The sequence below is a fragment of the Aquarana catesbeiana genome, linkage group LG08 (assembly GCF_042186555.1).
Source record: "Aquarana catesbeiana isolate 2022-GZ linkage group LG08, ASM4218655v1, whole genome shotgun sequence".
NCBI classification, from domain to species: domain Eukaryota; kingdom Metazoa; phylum Chordata; class Amphibia; order Anura; family Ranidae; genus Aquarana; species Aquarana catesbeiana.
Window position 1 is genome coordinate 79,630,899 of NC_133331.1, and position 22,411 is coordinate 79,653,309.

Sequence of the window (22,411 nt, forward strand, 5' to 3'; positions counted from 1 at the left end):
AATCCCTGTTCTGTGAGGAGAGGAAAGACAGATCGTGTGTTCCTACTAGCTAGGAACAACAATCTGTCTCCTCTTCTAGTCAGTCCCATTACCCCTTACAGTTAGAACACACACTGAGGGAACACACATTTAACCCCTTGATTTCCCCCTATTGTTAACCCCTTCTCTTCCAGTGACATTTACACAGTAATCAGTGCATTTTTATAGCACTGATTGCTGTATAATTGTCAGTGGTCCCAAAAATGTGTCAAAATTGTCCGATCTGTCCGCCACAATGTCGTAGTCCCGATAAAAATCGCAGATCCCCGCCATTGCTAGTAAAAAAAAAAATAATAATAATAATAAAAATGCCATAAATCTTTCCCATAGTTTGTAGACGCTATAACTTTTGCGCACACCAATCAATATACGCTTATTGCGATTTTTATTACCAAAAATATGTAGAAGAATATATATTTGCCAAAACTGGTGAAGAAATTACATTTTTAAATCTAGGATATGTATTATAGCTAAAAGTAATTCCTTTTCAAAATTATTGCTTTTTTTTTTTGTTTATAGCACAAAAAATAAAAACCACAGAGGTGATCAAATACCACTAAAAGAAAGCTCTATCTGTGGGAAAAGAAAGGATGGAAATTTGGTTTGGGTACAACGCCTTACAACCGCACAATTGTCAGTTAAAGCGACGCAGTGCCGTATCGCAAAAAATGGCCTGGTCATTAAGCAGCCAAATCTTCCGGTCTCTAAGTGGTTAAACTGTTTTTTGTTTTTTAATTAAAAAAAAAACACATTTGAAAAATTGCAGCACAAGTACTGTATGACATAAAAAGTTGCAACGACTGCCATTTTATTCCCTAGGGTCTCCAAAAAAACATATATGATGTTCGGGGGCTATGAGTAATTTTCTAGCAAAAAAATGATTTTGATGTAGGAGAGGAGTGCCAAAATAGACCCAATATGGAAGTGGTTAAAACATTTTCCCCCCCATTACTTTTCTGGAGACAACCCAGAATTTGGGATTTTTCTTTGACTCGTTTTTAATGATAATGTTAAACAGCACAAATCTAGAGGATGAATCTGCCTAACGGGGACAGAGGTAGCAATAAAAACCTAACATGTAATCTAATGAATGGTCCTAAGCAGCCACAAAATTGTTCACTCATAATATTAAAAAGCACATACTGTATATACATTAGATAATTTGTAATCTTATATGTTTCTTTTCTTTAGCTGTGTGGAGTGATCCGTGCCAATGTCATTCTAAGAGCTCTGCAATGCAGATATTATTGTCTTGGCCACTATCTTTCCTAATCAGAACACATTGCAGGTGTATTTATTACATGAAAATCACAGCTGGATCATTACAGAAATTTGTTTTTTTATATATTTTTTGGGGATATTTATTATAGCAAAGAGTAAAAAATATTGCTTTTTTTCAAAATTGTCGCACTTTTTTGTTTATTTTATTTTTTGTTTATTTGCTGTTCCAGTGCCATTGTGTTATAAAATTGAAATACTTTCTCAACATGGTAATTATCATTATTGTAGATAGGAAAAAAACCTGGACAAAGATCAGCAGACACAAAGACAAGCAGACATTGTGACAGTGTGTGAGTCACACCTGGGAAAGGCCATGTACAGAAGCGATGGCACGCCCAGTAAGACAATATCAGGACTCTGCATTATAACTGAAAGTACAGCTAGAGCCTTCCCTTTATTCTATAACTTGCACTAGAATTATAGAAGGGATCCTATTGACTGCTAGAAGCAGCAAACATGGTTCTTTCTAGGGCTTCCAAGAGGCTCAGTATGCCATATACAGGGCATACACATTCACTGCATGGTGCAGAATTAACCACTTCAGCCCCGGAAGGATTTGCCCCCTTCCTGAACAGGCCATTTTTCGCTATACGGCACTGTGTCGCTTTAACTGACAATTGCGCGGACGTGCAACGTGGTACACAAACATGTCCTTTTTTTCCCCCACAAATAGAGCTTTCATTTGATGGTATTTGATCACCTCTTCGGTTTTTTTTTTTTGCGCTATAAACAAAAAAGACCGACAATTTTGAAAAAAAACAATTTTTTTACTTTTTGCTATAATAAATACCCCCAAAAAATTAAAATGTCTTCATCAGTTTAGGCCAATATGTATTCGTCCACATATTTTTGGTAAAAAAATTGCAATAAGCATATATTGATTTGTTTGTGCAAAAGCTATAGCATCTACAAAATGGAATATATTTATGGCTTTTTTATTATGAATTTTTTTTTTTTTGCTAGTAATGGTGGCGATCTGCGAATTTTAGCGGGACTGCGACATTGCGGCGGACAGATTGGACACTTTTGACACTTTTTTGGGACCATTGACATTTATACAGCGATCAGTGCTATAAAAAAGCACTGATTACTGTGTAAATGTCACTGGCAGGGAAGGGGTAAACTCTAGGGGCAATCAATGGGTTAAAGGTGTTTCTAGCTGTGGGGGGATAGGACTGACTAGAGGAGGAGAGAGATCGCTGTTCCTGGTCACTAGGAACCGCAGATCTCTCTCTCCTCCCCTGTCAGAACAGGAATCTGTCTGTTTACATTGACAGATCCCCGTTCTGGCTCTCTGTGGAACGATCGCAGGTGGCCAGCGGACAACCTGTAAAGACTTTTAAGTTGTCGCCTATGTATAATTTAAGGCACCGTAGTTTGGCGCCGTTCCACAGGCATATGCAATTTAAAAAGTGTGACGTGTGATATCTTTTTACTTGGTGTAACATCTAAAGTGCTTACTACAAGCCTCTTCGTAAAGAATACATAGAATCACAGTATGCGCTGTAAAGCGTTTTAGTTTAACCTCCACTATGATCTACAATTATATGAAAAATTAAAGCAGAATTCTAGCAAAAAATCACAAATTAAAATTAATATCTAATTAAAAGATACAGTAAAAAACATTTTGCTGCAATAATTACCTCCAATTCAGAAATGTCCTCTATAGTACATCCTTATCACTAGCAGATGCTCTCAGTCCGTTGGCTAATATAATTTAACAATTGAGGTTCAGTCACTCTGCTTTCTCTTTTTCATGCAAAAGTTCCTTCATTTGCAAGATGTTTGTGGGTTTCCTTGCATGAACTACCTATTTTAACCCCCCAGAACATTTCAATGAGATTTAAATCGGTTGCAGTTTATCATTAGGCACACTGTAATATAATGCAGATTACATCGTTCATTCAAGACCTTGAAGCAGCATAGCAACTCAACCCATACCATTTCTACCACCATGCTTCACAGTTAGTATGACGTTCTCCTAAAATACCATCTTTGTTTTGAGCCAAACTCACATCTACTGTTAATGAATGGAAATAATTTGGTGATCTTTTTAAATTCCTTGCCATACTCACATGCATTCACATTTCTTTCTGAGGGACTTAGCAAGCTTGTTTGATCCTGGCATGGTGACACCACACACATCAATAGCAAAGACAACACCAGACCCTAGATGTACTTATTTTTTTTTTACAAATTTGCATTTTATGCAATGAAGATTATGAAAATAAATACACCATAAGCCCATTATCCTTTTGGACACACAAAAGAAATTCCTTAAGATATGGACCATGCGGATAGAACATGCTCATCCTTTGCAATCTACAGTGAGTTATACCTTCTTGTAGTATGTTAAGCTTTGGGGTCCAGGGCTTGGGTGTCCTCAGAGTCCACTACCCCCCTTCCCATCTTCCTTTTTCTCTACTCTACTCTAATCTATCTTTTCCCTTTCCTACTATTGAGATGCTTTCATCTCTTTTACTTCTGCTTCAATACTCACCACACTATCTGCCTGGATTATATGTTCTGTTGACCAATGTTTTGTTTGCTGTCATACAACTTCCCAGCTAGCCAATGATCATCCTTATATCACCGGCTTCCTGTTCTGTCCATTTATAAATTTGCAACCATGTTTCTGAATAGCCTTGCATACTCGCCAGCTATGCCCTTACTGACAGATAGAGCATTGTCTGCTACTTATTACGTATACTTTGTAATATTTCAATAAAAATGTATTAAAATTTAAATTAATACACCATGGCAATTTACTGTGACATTTTTTCAAGTATATCACCTTTATCTGTAGGCACTGTTTGAATGAAAATCTAATGTTTGTTCAAATATTTTTTAAAACATTTTTCATGGGGTGTACTTAGTTTTTCATGTGACTATGTAGCACACCCCACATGGGAGCTGCAAATGAACATGGCTTCCCCCACTCCTGCACAGCCAGGCACACCGAATCTTCGCAGACACTTAGTCAGGGAACAGTTTGTAGCTTTGTCTTTGGTTGTTTCTTAGGGTCCTTTCACACTGAGGCGGTTTGCAGGCGCTATTGCGCTAATAATAGCACCTGCAAACCGACCCGAAAGTGCCGCTGCTTTCATTCCAGTGTGAAAGTCCCGAGGGCTTTCACACTGGAGCGATGCGCTGGCAGGACAGTAAAAAAAGTCCTGCTAGCAGCATCTTCGGAGCGGTGAAGGAGCGGAGTGTATACCGCTCCTTCACCGCTCCTGCCCATTGAAATCAATGGGACGGCGCGGCTATACCGCCGGCAAAGCGCCTCTGCAGAGGCGCTTTGCGGTGGTTTTTAACCATTTCTAGGCCGCTAGCGGGGGGCAAAACCGCCCGCTAGCGGCCGCATACCGACGGTAAAGCACCGCTTACAATAGCGGCGCTTTACCGCCGACGCCCGCCCCAGTGTGAAAGGGCTCTTAGGGGATTAACAACTTGGATAGGGATAGGAGGTTATGGGATGCCCACTTGACTTCAGCAAACTTCAGGGACAACTTTCTATATAGTAATATATATATATATATATAGACTCCTCCTCAACCTTCCTCTTGCACACTCTTGGCCTCTCTCTTGACAGACTACCTGTCAGTTTAGTGGCGACCCATTACAGGCAGGAACTCACAGTCCCTTAACAGTAGCACATGTGAAGTGACACAGCATGTAACTTTCCCTTCTTCTTCCTTTTTGTGGTCACTGATCCCAGCACCACCTCTTCAGGCAATACCAGCCCACCTGGCTGTAGCTGCTTCTCTACACCAGTCCACCCGACTGACTTCACCAGCCCACCTGGCTGACTCTATGAAGATCTCTCAGGGGAAAGGCAGAAGACTTAAGCCCACCGCTGTCTTCAGGGGAGACTGGCTACATGTTGTTGGCAGTCTCCCCCCTTTGTTAGTCCCCACCAGTGTTGAATCACTCTGTCCTCTTTCTTGCTCCTGTGCCTCCAGGAAAGATTTCTCCCTTGTGTCTGACAGGATCCTTCCAGCACCTGAGCTCCAGCCCATGGCAGGACACCCCCCCCCCCCCAGACTGGGGGGCACCATCTCAGGGCCGCCGACAGCCTCCTTAACACTACATCTCCATCTTCCACCCAAGTGCCCCTGCTGGCATGGCCCATGTCTATTTGTGGGGTAATCTTTGTCCCCTGCCAGCGCGTTTCTGCGGATTGGCCGAGGCCCCGCAAATATTCATGGCATCCCCTCCTAACCCCCACCCTCTAGTTCTAGAAGGTTCTCTAATAACCCTGACCCAACTTAGTGGCTCAGGTTATTCCTGGCCAGAATATACCTTACCTACTCTATCAATACTAGTATGACACACTAGAGGGTGCTATAACTATATTGCACCTTACCCTGCATAGGCACTCTTTAAGTGATTCAGCTGAGATATTCTAAAATTAGTCTTGCACTCTTATTTGGAGATCTCAGTGGTATACACAGGCCCAGTTTACAAATACCATCTGTGGAGACTGATGAATGCCAAGTGGAAATAATGATGTATGGATGGTGTCCCTGACATGGCCTTTCCAACATGTGTATCCAATGACCTATTCTGTAAAGCCAGTTAGTTAAATTTTGTCCAGCAAATTGCACTGCATCATTTCTCACACTGATTGCTTTGTCATTGCACAGACTATTGCATTGAAACCAAGCATGAAATGACAGTGCTCAAATCATTAAAACTAAAGAACATTACTTTTAAACCCATTTATGTGTCTCTAGTGTAATGGACACAAAGCTGCATTGTAACTCCCTATAAAGCTATGCAGTAATCTCTAGCCTAGAACATCCCTCTCCTCCATCAATTCTGTCTTACTGAGGCTGGCCATACACGGTGTGAATTTCTTTCCTGCAACCATGGTTACAGTTCCATTGCCGACAATAGGGTGCGACTTGTCATGTGACTTGGACCTGTCAAATCACATGACAAGTCACACAGGTGTGAACAGGGGCTTAAGGGTCGGTTCACACCAGGGCAGACATTTCTGTGTGTTTCCTGCACTCTCCTGTGCATTGCAATTTCCCAGCCCACTCAATTGAATGGACTGATATCACACCGGAACGCCAAGAGAAAGTAGTGCATGTGCTACTTTTAAAAAAAATGTGCCGCACCAAAGCACACGGTATTGCGGTTTTTGTTTTTTTTAAACTGAAAGGTTGATGACATTTTTTTTCTTTGCTAGTTAAGCTACATAATACATCTTTTACACGGTTCCCAATCCATGTGCAAGGTAGGGGTTTCCTATACCCAGCAGTAACTTGCTTGTCAAAATGTTGCTGCTATTACTACTCCTGTCAGCCTTGCAACAGAAGGAAGGCGCTCCTAGTAAACCATTGCGCCCAGGGCAGACGCCCCCTCCCATCCACCTCTTTTCCCGGCCCTGACGTTACTTTTCAAAGGGATCCTTCTAGAGCTGTGATGGTCAGCTCCACCACTGATATCTTTGCCTGGTCTTCTTCCAGATTCTGCATCTTTGCCATCTTAATTGGCTGGGACGGGACGAACTTTTGGCAGTGCTGGTAGCTTCCAGCGCTTCCCGGTTGGTCCAAAGACTCATGAACAGTGGAGATGGTGTCAGCACAGGAAGCTGAAGGCGATGGACGTAGCACGCGTTCGGAGCATGCGTCCTTCACCAGTGTGGGAAATCAGCACAAGTAGACCAGCCAGCGGCAGAGACGATCTCCTACTTATGATGTCTTAACCCTTTTCACCTGTGAACTGCCAATTTGTTGCTTCTTGTAATAAATACTATAATGCTACACTCAGAAGGTGCTGCTTTCTCTCCTTTGCTTCTGCCTACAGAGTATCTTCTGATGCCCCGTACACACGACCGATTTTCCCGTCCGAATAAACTCTGAAGGTTTTTCCGACAGAGTTCCGACGGAATTCCGCTCAAGCGGTCTTGAATACACACGGTCACACCAAATCACGACCATCCGGAACGCAGTGATGTACAACACGTACGACGGGACTAGAAAACGGAAGTTCAATAGCCAGTAGGCAATAGCTTCCATCTCGTACTTGCTTCAGAGCATGCGTCGTTTTTGGTACATCGGAACAGCATACAGACGAGCGGTTTCCCCGATAGGAATTGGTTCCGTTGGAAAAATTTAGAACATGTTCTATTTCTAGGTCCGTCAGAATTTTTTGACGTAAAAAGTCCGATGGGGCATACACACGATCGGAATATACGATGAAAAGCTCCCGTCTGACTTTTTCTGTCGGACATTCCGCTCGTGTGTACACGGCATAACTCTTCACAGCAGCAGTCACTGAGTCAAGCGTTTTATATCATTGGACTTACTAACTGTATCATAAACTGTACTTTGTACTCCATTAACATTATGGACTCTTTACTGTCTATAGTGCGCTAGATCATTTTTTCTTTTTTGTCAAGGTTGTATAAAGACACCAGTCCATCCAGTTTACCCTGTGGTGTGTGTGAGTTTATGTCAGTATTAATTCTCATATCCCTGTATGTTGTTAAGATGCCCATCTAATAGTTTTTTGAAATGATCAATGCTCCCTTCTGAAACCACTGCTTGTGGAAGAGAATTCCACATCCTTACTGCTCTGACAGTAAAGAACCCTCTACTCAGTTTAAGGTTAGAGATAAAGGGACCGGGAGCCTGGTCCCCAACCAGGCTTCCACAAAGACATAGGGGCAATTGGACTATTGCAGTACAGTAAGGCGATAAGATTCAAATATATAACAAATATAAAAATATTACAAAAGTTTTATTGATACAGAGAAAAAAAATATCAACGTGGTAGTAGTTCATATATATCACCAATATATATATATATATATATATATATATATATATATATATATATATATATATATATATCACCAAAATAATTAACCTCAGATGGGGAGGATCACAGTGGGATCACGGATAACATCTCAACTAGTTTCGTGGACTGTTGCCACTTCGTTAGGAGGGTATCCGTATCCCGCAGGCACCGAGTGCAAGGCGTCACCACCATGCGGGGTCCCCAGCGGCGACTCGGGGGGACTAACAAACATGATGAACTGGAATCTGATAATTAGATGCAAAAAGTTTAGGGGTCCCAGGAGAGACAGTCCCACTGACGGAGAGGGTACGAGCATGCAGCCTCAGTATGTAGCACTACAGATGGATGGCAAGGGGTGGAAGCATAGTGAGGCATATCTACCCATCCATGCCAAGGTCACTGAGGGCTGACTGAAGCACATGAACCTGGGCACCTGAGTTCACGCTCCAGATCCCTTTATCTCTAGATTTCTGGATGATGGTACAAGTCTCTAAATATTTTTACCTCCAGTAATCGATTATAGAGTCCACACTTATTTCTTTACAGTTTAAGGTTAAACCGCTTCTCTTCCAGTTTCAATTAATGGCCACTTGTCTTTATAAACTCCCCCCCACTAAAAAGTTTTTTTCCCTATGCTAGGGCCACCATTAAGGTATTTGTATACCGCTATGATATCTCCTCTCAAGCCTCTCTTCTCCAGAGGGAATACGTTTAATGCTTGTAGTCTTGCCTCATGACAGACTAGACTCTGGGGAAGTGAGTTGAATGATGTCAGACTAAGGCAGCCCACAGATAAGTAATTTTTTATTCGCCAGCAGGTTGAATACAAAAAAAAAATTACTCAATTTCCCCATCCAAACACTCGATGTGGATGGGAGAATCCTCCCCGTTGAGCTATTGTATTATGGGTAGACCTCCCCAGTGTCAGAATACACTCACCAGTGCTGCCAGCTATTGCACAGATAGCTGCAGGGACTGCACAGATCGAGCAGGGAAAATCAGACAGGGCTGTTGTACAGAAGCCGATTGGTAGATTGACTTCTATACAACATTCCTTCCCACACATGGATTGAAGTTTGGCCGGTCCCTGCTGCACTGGCCCAATTTTGATCCATGCATGGCCAGCTTAAGGACATTGAGTGGTGGCAAGGAGTACTGTGGTGGACAGCGCTGGGCTGAAGGTGAATTATGCAGCATGTCTACGTCTTTTAATAAGCTATTCAATCATATCAGCAGTTAAATAGACCTGAAAAAATACAAAAAATCGAAATGTATTGTGAGGATTGCTGTGACTTAGTGGCCTATGTTTGGTTAGTAAATTCTGCCCATATAAAATTAAGCCTGTGTGCAAGCATATTTTGGGGGCATACGAATTGATGCGAGATCTCAAAGCTGCAGTAAACCACAAAAAAATGTCCCCTGCAAAATAGTAGCATAATGTGCTAGTATGCAATGCACATTATGAAGGACTTACCTTAGAAGGACTTACCTTAGAATGCAGCCCTAGAGCGCTGACAGGACTTCCATCTTCACTTAGTCCTCCTTACGAGTTTGCGGGCTGTGGCAGTTTGACTGGCATGGCGGCAGCATGGCTCTCTTGATGGATGGCACGGTATCAATTGAGAGCACAGTGCACATGTGCCGTGACGTCTCCGGCTGCTACTATAGTAAATATCTCCTAAACAGTGCACGTTTAGGAGATATTTACTGTACCTACAGGTAAGCCTTATTTTAGGCTAACCTATAGGTACAAGCAAACAAGATAGACTTTACTACCACTTTAAATTCATATTGTTTAGTAAATCAGCCCTAGTGTTTTAAGTGTCTGCACCTCTCACTACACATGCGCTTCACAATTTACACAGAGCCTATGCCACTAAAATAATATAAAAAAAAAAACACATATGCCAATTATTCCCAAAATCCAGGACCATTATCATTGTATGACCTCAGAAATATTTGTCCAAGGAAAAGGCTGTAATGTCCTGTATACACGATTGGACTTTCCGACAGAATATGTGCGATCGGAGCTTGTTGTCGGAAATTCCGACTGTGTGTGGGCTCCATCGGACTTTTTCCATCGGAATTTCCGACACACAACGTTTGAGAGCATGCTGCACGCGGCACGCAAAGCCTCTTTTGCCGGCACTCAACTCCCTCCCCATCAGCAGAGCAGTGCAGGGAAGTGTCAGTGAGACACTAATACATTCCAATTTCAGAATTCCCCAAGCTGCCCCTGCACTGAGGGGGAGGCACTGTGCCCCACACATTGTAAAAGATGGGAAACATTGTTTGGTTCTCTAACTTTGCTGTAGCTGCGATCGTCAGCTTTTGTGATGGCGAAGAGATTGGGTGCAGTTCTGGTAGGGGGGGCGGTCCCTGTTTCCAGGAGGAGGAGGACTGTCTTGGCCACTACTAAAGCCAATCACAGTCCTGCTAGCCCCGTCCACCATGTGAAGGAAGATGACTCGCTTGGTTGCCACTACCAATCTCAGAAAGAAGAGATTTCACTGTGATTGAGAAAACCACAATCAGGTGACAGTTTGTGGATTTACTGTTGATCTTCTGGGAACCTTGTTGAAATTATTCCTGAAACTTTGTGTCACTTACTACTAAACCCCGGCACTCTGTGTCCCTTTAAGCCACAGGCAGTATTCAGAGCAGTGAAAATGACGCCGCGCTTTTTCTCAGTTGCGGGGGCCCAACTTATGATTCTGCACACAGGCCTACTGTTTTCAGAAAATTCCCCTGACCTGAGCTCATCATTGCGCATCCATTCCATAAGCTTGTATGTGGCATCACATACATCATATATCTCACATACATCACATACATCATATACATCCCATACATCATATACATCCCATACATCACATACATCTCATACAAGCACGTGGGCTGGATGCAAGAGGTAGATCAGCAGGATGAGTGTTCCAGGACAGGTAGATGTGTCTCATCTCTGCTTCCTTTCACCACTCTGCATATCACGCATATCATAGATGAGCAGGAGGGTACAGCAGTGGGGAAAATGAGCAGGAGGGGTTCAGAAGTGGGATAGAAGAACAGGAGGGTACAGTGGTGGTGCAAATGTGCAGGGAGTTACAGTGGTGGAAGAGATGAGAAGGGAGTTCAGCAGTGGGACAGAAGAGCAGGGGTTACCATGTTGGGGCAGATAAGAAGAGGGTTCAGTAGTGGAACAGAAAAGCAGGGGGGTGGAGCCCCATGCCTTTCTCTCCTCTTCGCCTGCGGTGACAGGACGGGCTACGCAGGTTCTGATTGGTCGGGGCCGCTCATGTAACGGCACGACCATTTTGAATGCTTCTATACGTACCTCCTTATGAGGTACATTTAGGAGATTAAGCCGAGGGGATTTCTAAGCCCCGGACCGATTACCCTTTAACCCTTTAACCACTTCAGCCCCAGAAGGATTTGCCCCCTTAATGACCAGGCCATTTTTTGCAATACGGCACTGCGTCGCTCTAACTGACAATTGCGCATTCATGCGAGGCTGTACCCAAACAAAATTGATGTCCTTTTTTTCCCACAAATAGAGCTTTCTTTTGGTGGTATTTGATCACCTCTGTGGTTTTTATTTTTTGCGCTATAAACAAAAAAAGACCAACAATTTAAAAAATATATATATATATATTTTTTTACTTTCTACTACAATACATATCCGAAAAGAGTATATTAAAAAAACAAATTTATTCATCAGTTTAGGCCGATATATATTCTTCTTACATATTCTCCGTAAAAAAAATAACAGTAGGCGTATATTGATTGGTTTACGCAAAAGTAATCGTGTTTTTTTCTTTATTGTTTTTACTGGTAATGTCGGTGATCTGCGATTTTTAGCGGGACTGCGACATTGCGGCGGACAAATCTGACCCCAAATGACACTTTTTGGGGACCAATGACATTATTACATTGATCAGTGCTATAAAAATGCACTGGTCAATATAAAAATGACACTGGCAGGGAAGGGGTTAACACTAGGGGGCGATCAAAGGGTTAAGTGTGTTCCCTGGGTGTGTTCTAACTGTAGGGGGGATGGGCTGCCAGGGACATGACAGAGGTTGCTCTTCCCGATCACTGGAAACAGTAGATCTCTGTCATGTCACTAGGCAGAACAGGAAATCGCCTTGTTTACATAGGTAGTTCCCTGTTCTGCCTCTTCTCACCACGATTGCGGGTCGCTGGCGGACATCGAGTCCGCAGGAACCGCGGGCATGCTCCTGCGGCACACGGCGGGCGCGCACGCCCTTTATCCTCCTTGCACGGAACGACGTACAGGTACTTCGATTCACGCAGGAGAGCTGACCGGACGCAGTGTATCAGCGTGAGCTGGTCGGCTAGTGGTTAACCGCTTCCGGACCAGCCACCCCAGTTATAGGTTAGCCACACTGGAACCTACTCAATATTAGATGGGTGGCGATTTGGATGGTCATAATGTTATGGGTAATGCAGCACTGTAATTATAAATACATCATTAATTATATTGTATTAATGCAAGCAATGTAAGTAGCAGAATTTGCTCTATTTGCAGCCACTTACAGTTCTGTACAGCAGGGCTGAAGTTTGCACGGAAATAGCAGAACAAGGAGCCAATCGTGACCGAAAGATGAGCTCATCACTGTGCCACTTCTCCTTTCACTGAAAGGCTGGTCAGGTCCAGGACAACAGGCGCTCAAGGGAAGTGGGCTGAATGATGCTGGCCATTAGACTGAAGGCATCTAGTGGCAGAAAAAAGTACTATGGGGGAATTCCCTAAATTGAAGCTGAATATTGCAACAAAAGCTGGTTATGTTCTTTTGGGGTTGATTTACTAATGGAAAATAGACTGTGCACTTTTGAAAATGCAGTTGCACTCTGCAAGTGCAGTTGTTTCAGAGCTTAGTAAATGAGGGAGAGCTCTGCTGGCTTCCCTCATCCAATCACGCACAAGCAAAAATGCTGTTTTTTTTATTTTTCTTGCATGTGATTGGATGTTCTTTGTAAAGTGAAGCTTCACCTCATTTCCTGAAGTTTCAAAAGTGCACAGTCTATTTGCCTTTAGTAAATCAACTCCTATATTGTTATTGTTGACTGGAGTAGGCAACCACTTTAATGGCTAAAGGGCAATAGCTTTTAATTAATAGATACCTTTCAACACTAATTGGATGTTATCTATTGGAAACAAGAATAATTTACTGCTAGCTATATATATTTTATATTCTAGAAACAAGGCCGAAATGTTGAGTTAATTAGTGAATTCAATATAATTTATTTTATCTTTTTTTTTTTTTATTCCTTTTGGTTTTACAAATTTCTTTCCCTTATACTCACCCTTCCCTCCTCCCCCCTCCCACTAAAACTTCCACCCTCCCCAAAACAAGTGAAAGAAGAAAAAAAACCCCCATAACTCTCCACCCTCCCCCCTCCTCTACACTTGGGACATTTAATAAAATATCCTATTCTTCTAGCTTTTCTGCCTCCACATACTTAGCTCAAGTGATTACGAATGTCTGATATTTTGTTGATAAAGTAACACTTATCCATTGTGACCATGTTTGGCGGAAGGCCTCCTGTCTATTTAACGATGACGTAAGTTCCTCCATTTTCATGATTTCATTTACTGCTCTGATCCATTGGCCCACAGTAGGGATAGATGTGGATTTCCAATGTGTTGGCACATGCTCTAGCCGCATTTAAGAGGTGTCTCTCCACGGATTTTTGATTTTTACTTTTGGAGAGAGAGTTGAGATGCAATAGACAAGCTGCTGGGTTGTGATCTATAGCTAGACCAGTAATGTCCCTAATACTTTTCCAATATGGGCATATTCAAGGGCATGTCCAAAATATATGAAAAAGGGTTCCATTGTCTTCTCCACAACGCCAACAAGTAGGGTCTATGCTCGGGAATATGCAATGTCGTTTCTCTGGTGATCTATACCACCTAGTCAATATCTTATATCCAGATTCCTGCAATCTGGAAGATATAGATGATTTATGTGCAAAATAAAAGATAAAATCTCTCTGTTCTGTGGAGATTGTTATATTTAGATCTCTTTCCCATGCGGCTATGTATGATGGTATGTAAGATTCAGAGGGCGTAATCAATTCTGCATAGATTCTAGACAGGCCTTGCCTAGTAGTTTGGCTCGATGCACATAGTTGCTCAAAAGCAGTAGGCATGTTCGCTATCAATGAATCAAATGGTAGTGACAAAAGATAGTGTCGTATTCGAATTGCTTGCCATAGCAGAAGAGGTGGCGAGAGCATTAGTTGGATATCTATTGTAGATTTCCATCCACCCGAATCCCTAAAATCTTGAATTCTAAACTTATTCACTGCTATAAATTGTTGAAATTTAGGGTCATACGGCCCTGATGGAAATTCAGGATTTCCAATCACTGGTGACATATTTGACAGTGATACAGAATTTAGCATCCTTGATTTAATCGAGCAGGCAATTTTATTGGTGGTACCTACGATAGGATGTACTTTTACTTGATTCAGGCATTTATTCCTTAACCAAGGTAGGGCCATAGGGGGAGATAGACGTAATAGATTGTTCAATGTGTATCCAACTCTTTACGCTTGTATGATTACACCAGTCTAAAATTCTAGATAAATGTGCCGCTTGGTAGTATCGAACTGGATTTGGAAATCCTATACCCCCATATCTTTTAGGCATAGTAAGTGCGTCTGCCTTGATCCTAGGTAGGCAGTCCGCCCATAGAAATTTTATAAACTCGCTCTTAATTTGTTTTAGAAAATTAGTTGGAATTGTCAATAAAGTTGGAAAAAAGGTACAGTAGCCGGGGCAGTACATTCATTTTTAAGATACAATTTTTCCCAAACCACGTATGTGTCAAGCTCCACAATTGCCTAAGGTCACTTTTAATATTATTAAACAGTTGTGGAAAGTTATACTGAAACGTATTTGTTACAGAGCATGTGAGAAATATTCCTAAGTACTTTAATCTCTCCTTTACCCATTTAAACGAGAAACTAGATTCCAATACAGCAAGTCTCGCTTCTGAAAATGTAATGTTCATTGCCTCTGATTTTACATGGTTATTCTTATAATTTGACAATTGTCAATAGATTTGGTAGTGATATTTCTAGGGTTGCATCGACACTAGTATCGTTATCGGTACCGATACTGAGTATTTGCACAGGGAAATTCCCCCTGAAGTAGATACGGAAGTTTCCTGTATCGACACGCGTTGGGGAGGGAACAGGATGGACGTTCAGCAGGTGACCTGTCAGGAAAGAACCCCATACCATCCCAATACCGATCCGGTATCTTTACATGCTGTTTGCCTGATGTAGAGTGGTGTACTGATGCGCCTATACTATTGCTGACGAGTCCAGGAGTCTGGTTGAAACTACAGAGCCCCAGAGGTGGTTCACAGGTGTGTTTTAACTGAGCTTAAGTGCAAAGTCACACGCTCGGAGGTGAGCGTTTAATACCTAGGGGGGAGCACCTGAGTGTGATCACTGCGGCTTGCTTTGGATTATCTACACAGCAGTTTCCAAATCGCATGGACTTTAGAAGCACTTTCGTATTGAAATAATTGGATGACACATATGCACATAGAAACACTTTTTATTCATCTATATGTTTTAGTGGATCAAGTCCACTATATGATTTTATGAACACTATATGATTTTATGAACACTATATGATTGTATGAACAGTAATTTTGATACAACCAGTCACCATATGGATGCACGTTATAGCACTTTATACTAGTGTGATTATTTATTTTCATTTATATGTTTATTTTTAGTATTCATAATTATTTGTTGCACTATTGTCACTTTTTATAGTCACTAGTTACTGGATGTATCACGGTGTGTGATTCACACGCATATTTATCACATATATATAATGTGAAGAGTATATTTGAAAGCGCAGCGTATATATTTATTTCTGCTTTTATCTGCATGTTTTTATGAGAGGTGTTTAACGCTTGCAGCTGTTTTAGGGTGCCATTTAGGCAATTTATAATCAGAGGAGGCTCACAGGATCTTTTATATATACATAGGTTTATTAGGTACTATTTTTTCTTCGCATTAGAGAGTTTTGGGAGAGAAGAGTCTATGAGATACGTATTTATTAGATATTCTTTCTGGGCTGAATTCATATGGGATATTTTATCCGGAAGGTTATACAGAGCTGAATAAAGATCTTTCAAACAGTTTGCTATTTCTACCGATTTGGTAATTTTTTGATTCTCTCCAGACATGATAATCTGAATGGGGGCCTGTGTGGACGGAGCATGAATGGAGCGTGCAAGCAGCCTTCCTGCTTTATACCAAATTCATAATACAGACGCCTACTATTTAGCATCTTTGCTTTGGCTCTAGATAGCAAGAGAACCTGTTCCCATAAATTAGCTAGCTCTGCTACTAATTGCATCGCTTGTGATTTTTTTAATGTTGGATTTCAATAAAATGTATGCGCCAAGATTGATCAAGGATCCCCTGATGTAGCATTTATGAGCCTCCCATATTGATAATGGTCTGAAACATTGAGTTAAATAGTGAATTCAATATCATTTCTTAAAGTGTTACTAAACCCACAACAGTAAAATCAGTCTGTATATGAAGTAAAGCATGCTTGTTATACTCACTGTGGGAGGGGTTAATCCTCTGCATTGTGTAAAAAGGCTGTTTGATCCTGTATGCACAGACCCTTCCCTTCTTGCATTGTCTCCAAAACATGTCCAGGTAAGACAGAGTTAGTGGAGTCAGGCTGCACATGCTCAGTTTGGTGTGTATTGCTAAAGAGGTTTTTTGTTTTTTTTTGGGGGGTGGGTGCATGTAATCAACACAGGGCCAATCAGCACTGTCTAGACAGAGGGTCAGGGGTCCTGATAGGTCAGCCAGTGCAGTATGAAAACTCCTCCTACAAGGCTTTAACCAGACACTGATAGAAGTCATTAGACTGCTATATACTGCTGATGAGAAAAGGTATTTATCAGTTTATATTTACTAAAATGACCAGATATAGTTACATAGTAGGTGAGGTTGAAAAAAGACCATCAAGTCCAAGTTATGTGTGTGATTATATGTCAGTATTACATTTTATATCTCTGTACGTTGGAGTCGTCCAGGTTCTTATCTAATAGTTTTTTGAAACTATTGATGCCCCCCCGCTGAGACCACCGCCTGTGGAAGGGAATTCCACATCCTTGCCGCTCTTACAGTAAAGAACCCTCAACGTAGTTTAGGTTAAACCTCTTTTCTTCTAATTTTAATGAGTGGCCACGTGTCTTATTAAAATCCCTTCTGCGAAAATGTTTTATCCCTATTGTTGGGTCACCAGTATGGTATTTGTAAATTGAAATCATATCCCCTCTCAAGCGTCTCTTCTCCAGATAGAATAGGTTCAGTGCGCGCAACCTTTCCTCATAACTAATATCCTCCAGACCATTTATTCGCTTTGTTGCCCTTCTTTGTACTCGCTCTATTTCCAGCACATCCTTCCTGAGGACTGGTGCCCAGAACTGGACAGCATGCTCCAGGTGCAGCCGGACCAGAGTCTTGTAGAGTGGGAGAATTATCGCTTTATCCCTGGAGTTAATCCCTTTTAATGCATGCCAATATTCTGTTTGTTTAGTTAGCAGAAGCTTGGCATTGCATGCTATTACTGAGCCTATCATCTACTAGGACCCCCAGGTCCTTTTCCATCCTAGATTCCCCCAGAGGTTCTCCCCCCAGTGTATAGATTGCATTCATATTTTTGCCACCCAAATGCATTATTTTACATTTTTCTTCATTAGCCCTCATTTGCCCACCCCATTAATTTGGTCAGATCTTCTTGCAAGGTTTCCACATCCTGCGGAGAAGTTATTGCCCTGCTTAACTTAGTATCATCCGCAAATACGGAGACTGAACTGTTTACCCCATCTTCCAGGTCGTTTATGAACAAATTAAATAGGACTGGTCCCAGCATAGAACCCTGTGGGACCCCACTACCCACCCCTGACCATTCAGAGTATTCCCCTTTTATCACTACCGTCTGAACTCGCCCTTGTAGCCAGTTTTCAGTCCATGTACTAACCCTATGGTCCATGCCAGCAGACCTTATTTTGTACAGTAAACATTTATGGGGAATTGTGTCAAATGCTTTTGCAAAATCCAGATACACCACGTCTACGGGCCTTCCTTTATCTAGATGGCAACTCACCTCCTCATAGAAGGTTAATAGATTGGTTTGGCAAGAACGATTCTTCATGAATCCATGCTGATTACTGCTAATGATACCGTTTTCATTACTAAAATATTGTATATAGTCTCTTATCATCCCCTCCAAGTGCTTGCATACTATTGATGTTAGGCTAACTGGTCTGTAATTCCCAGGGATGTATTTTGGACCCTTTTTAAATATTGGTGCTACATTGGCTTTTCTTCAATTCGCTGGTACCATTCCAGTCAGTAGACTGTCAGTAAAAATTAGGAACAATGGTCTGGCAATTACTTGACTGAGTTCCCTAAGTACCCTCGGGTGCAAGCCATCTGGTCCCAGTGATTTATTAATGTTACGTTTCCCAAGTCTAATTTTAATTCTGTTCTCTGTTAGCCATGAGGGTGCTTCCTGTGATGTGTCACGAGGATAAACACTGCAGTTTTGGTTACTAAAGCCCCCCGATTCCCTCGTGAAGACCAAGGAGAAGAATAAATTCAAGACCTTCGCCATCTCTCCATCCTTTGTAACCAGATGTCCTTCCTCATTCTTTATGGGGCCAATATAGTCTGTCCACCTTTTTTACTGTTTACATACTTAAAGAATTTCTTGAGATTTTTTTTGCTCTCCTCCGCTATGTGTCTTTCGTGTTCTATCATAGCCGCCTTAATTGCACCCTTACATATCTTGTTGCATTCTTTATAAAGTTTGAATGCTGATGATGATCCCTCAACCTTGTATTTTTTGAAGGCCTTCTCTTTTGCTTTTATATGCATTTTTACATTGGAGTTAAGCCATCCAGGACTTTTGTTCGCTCTTTTAAATGTATTACTCAGTGGGATGCACTGGCTAATGCCCTTATTTAATATGCTCTTAAAGCGAACCCATCTCTCCTCTGTGTTCTTTGTTCCTATATCTATAGTGAATGTAGGGTTCTGGTTTTCGTAACACTTTAAATGAGAAAATCAATATTTTCAGGCTCATAAACTGCAATTACAATCTCAGTGTATGATAAGGCCTGCTGTAGACTTCCAATATAAAGTAGCTTCAAAGTTACCAAAAGAAATGAACTGATGCTGATAGTAAGCTCTAATGATAGCAAGACATTCATGATTCCCGGCTTGCAGGACTAAAGTGACACTAAACAATATCCTTATTTTTCCAAAATAATACATCCATTACTTAAATGCCCTGTTATCTATTTTTCATTAAATCATTTCCTAATGTGAGTTTATGCCTCCTTGTAAGAGCTCCTGAAACTCTAATTTTCCCTCTCACTTCCGTTTGTTTTTTACTTTTGTTTGCAATGTTAGCTGCAGTCATGGGCACTGCTCTATGCACACTATAAATCATAGTCCATAGTCTATTTTGGGAGCAAGCAAGAGAGGGTGGCCACACTCCTACATACAGTTGAACGATGGAAAATTACCTTAGCCATCCTCTAAGGCCTAGTTCATATGTATGCAGTTTGCTTTTGATCTGTTCCTGCAGTGCTTTTTGCAGCGTGTTTTGAGTTTTTGCACACAAGTTTTTTCAGCGTTTTACATTTTTTATGCTTTTGTTGTTTTTTTGTTTTTTTTGGCCAAATTGTTGTTATATTGGCATATTAAAAAATGCAAAATGCAAATAGCAGGCAAAATCGCAGCAAAATTGTAGTAAAATCTCAGCAAAAAATGCACTATATGCTTTTCTTTAGCTTCTCCATTGAAGTCTATTGAACCAAAAATGCACCATTTTGCGTTTAAAAAAGTCCCTGATTCACACTTATGAGATGCGGGAAATGCACAAGATTCGCTGCATTTTCGCATCGCACTGCAAAGCAATCACACGGCGTCCATGCGATCTGCTACGGATGTTAATGTTAGATTAACGACACCCCCAAACAGATTGCAAAATGCAGGGTGATTGCCAGATTCCAGGTGCGGGGAGCAAAAGGGTCCAGCACAATTTTGGTGCGGATGCGATTTGAGCCATACAGACACTGCATGTGATGTGCACAGGAATGTGGTGTGATTCCTGTGCGAATCACATCTGGTGTTCCGGATGCACCAGTGTGAACCCAGGCTGACCCTTTCCAAAAATGTAGTGGCTGAAAAAAGCATAGATGTGAACGTGTCCCATAGGAAACCATGTTATATGAACTGTAGTGCGTTTTTGCAAAAAGCACAAAAAAACGCATAGGTGTGAACCAGGCCTGGGAAGTCAGATTACAGCAACAGAAATAAAAGGAATTAGGAGATTTGGAGGAGGCTGAGAGCAATAGAAGGGACTTTTTCAAATTAATAACACATACTTGAATAGAATTTTTAAACCAGAGTTTAGTGTCACTAAATAAATAAAGTAAACAAAGTTAGATATCAGACATTATATAAAAAAAGTGCTTATGTTTAATGTGCCTTGTAATTTCACCCACTTTTTATTTCCTGACACTTATTTAGCTTTTAATATATCATAGTTAAATTAAATAAATACATTTACATGTAGATGTTTCATTAGATGTTCCCTGCATGGGGGGGGGGGGACTCATGGCCCACAGTCAATGCATAGATAATGCATAATGCAAGTAACACATGGGGTATCCCCCTTGTCATTCTTAATATTTATGTATATATTAGATCAATTAGTAATTCATATACTGTATGTCATTACAGAGACACATCACACGCTTGCTCCTGATGAGTGACGTCAAGTCACGAAACGCGTCAAGCCAACAGATGTCGTGTTCCAACATTAATCATGTGTTATTTTATTTTATCAATTTACTATGGATTCCGTTCTTGAATTATGAACTTACTATTTCAATACGAGCTATTAGATGTCAGGTTTCAATATCAATCATGTGTTACCATTTCTTATGGACTGTTTATGAACTATGTATTTATAATTAAAGTTTTTATCTAGTACATTTCATCCATCTTTAATGTTAGGGATTAGAGGAACCTTAGATTACGCAGGTACCTAATTTTGTATGTGTATATGAATTCTATTGAATTTGAATTATTAATATGTGACAATGTGGTATAGATTACCAGAATATATTGTAGATATGTTAACTACAATATTTCAACACAATATTTTGACCCACCGTGTACTAAAGTCCCACCCTTTTGCCTTTTTTCTGTTTAGATTATTCTCATGTTTTCCATCTTATAAATTATGTGTTGATGTGACTCCTTGTGTGTCCAGGCTATGTCCAATATCTGTCCCGGTTAGTAGCGGAGGTGTCCCCATGTGCTGGATTGGTTTTACCTTAGCGTAGATCCCAGAGGCAGCTCCAGTGTCTCTATCTCTGCACACACCTTCTCATATATCTTCTCCCCATTACTCTCCTCTAAGAACATTTCTGACATAACGGGGTTGCTGGCTTCAGCCATGGCTCTGGATCATAAACTGCCTTACAGTGGAAGTTTACATTTAGTTTTTATCCAAAAAAATACATGTAGTCAGCATACAAAGGCAGAAAAATATCTTGCCCTCACCTGACCTTAGAAATGCTGAATAGGAGCTTATTGGAACAAACAAAGGAAACAAGTCCGCAGATAGCTAAATATGAGTGCAACTCGGTACATGAAACAGTGGTGATGCTCATTGTTGTCTAATATAACACACCAGCTTAGCAGAGATTTAACCAAAAGCCACAGAGCCCTGGTAAAAAAAACATTAAAAGACAACACCTTCATGTCTGAATTATCGTTAAATGAATAATTATAAATACACAGAGGTGTATTTATTAAAAAAAATATATATAGCTGTTCAACCATCAAAATTGCATGTAGATTCATTTTGTGCAAATGGGGGCAGAATCGAATGTTCTCCAGCTATATTTTCTGCAATTTGAATGTGTTAATGTGGAAAATACGGTTTTGTCCCTGGATAGCAGGGGCGTACTGGGCCGGGGGGGGGGGGGGGGGGCACTGAAACTGACACCACTGCAGCACAAAGGGGTTAATTAACTGCCACTGGCCACTAATGCACCAGTGACCAATAGCAATACATTAACCCCCTGCATGCTGCATATTACAAATAGCATTATAGATTACTTACCCCCCCCAGCGTATCAGTGTCCATCAGTGGAGTGTATCAGTGTCAATCAGTGCC

At 41.2% G+C, this 22,411-nt stretch overlaps 1 protein-coding gene across 4 annotated transcripts in view; it reads right to left on the reverse strand.

The window, feature by feature from the left end:
- EXOC6 (exocyst complex component 6) overlaps positions 1-21,714 on the reverse strand; it is a 404,697-nt gene extending 382,983 nt beyond the window's left edge. For all 4 annotated transcript variants that reach the window (XM_073596039.1, XM_073596037.1, XM_073596038.1 and 1 more), the window contains exon 1: positions 21,563-21,714. In XM_073596039.1, coding sequence (XP_073452140.1) covers positions 21,563-21,687 — 125 coding nt within the window. In that variant the 5' untranslated portion in view covers positions 21,688-21,714. The remainder of the gene's footprint in view (positions 1-21,562) is intronic.
- Between the last annotated feature and the right edge of the window lie 697 nt (positions 21,715-22,411).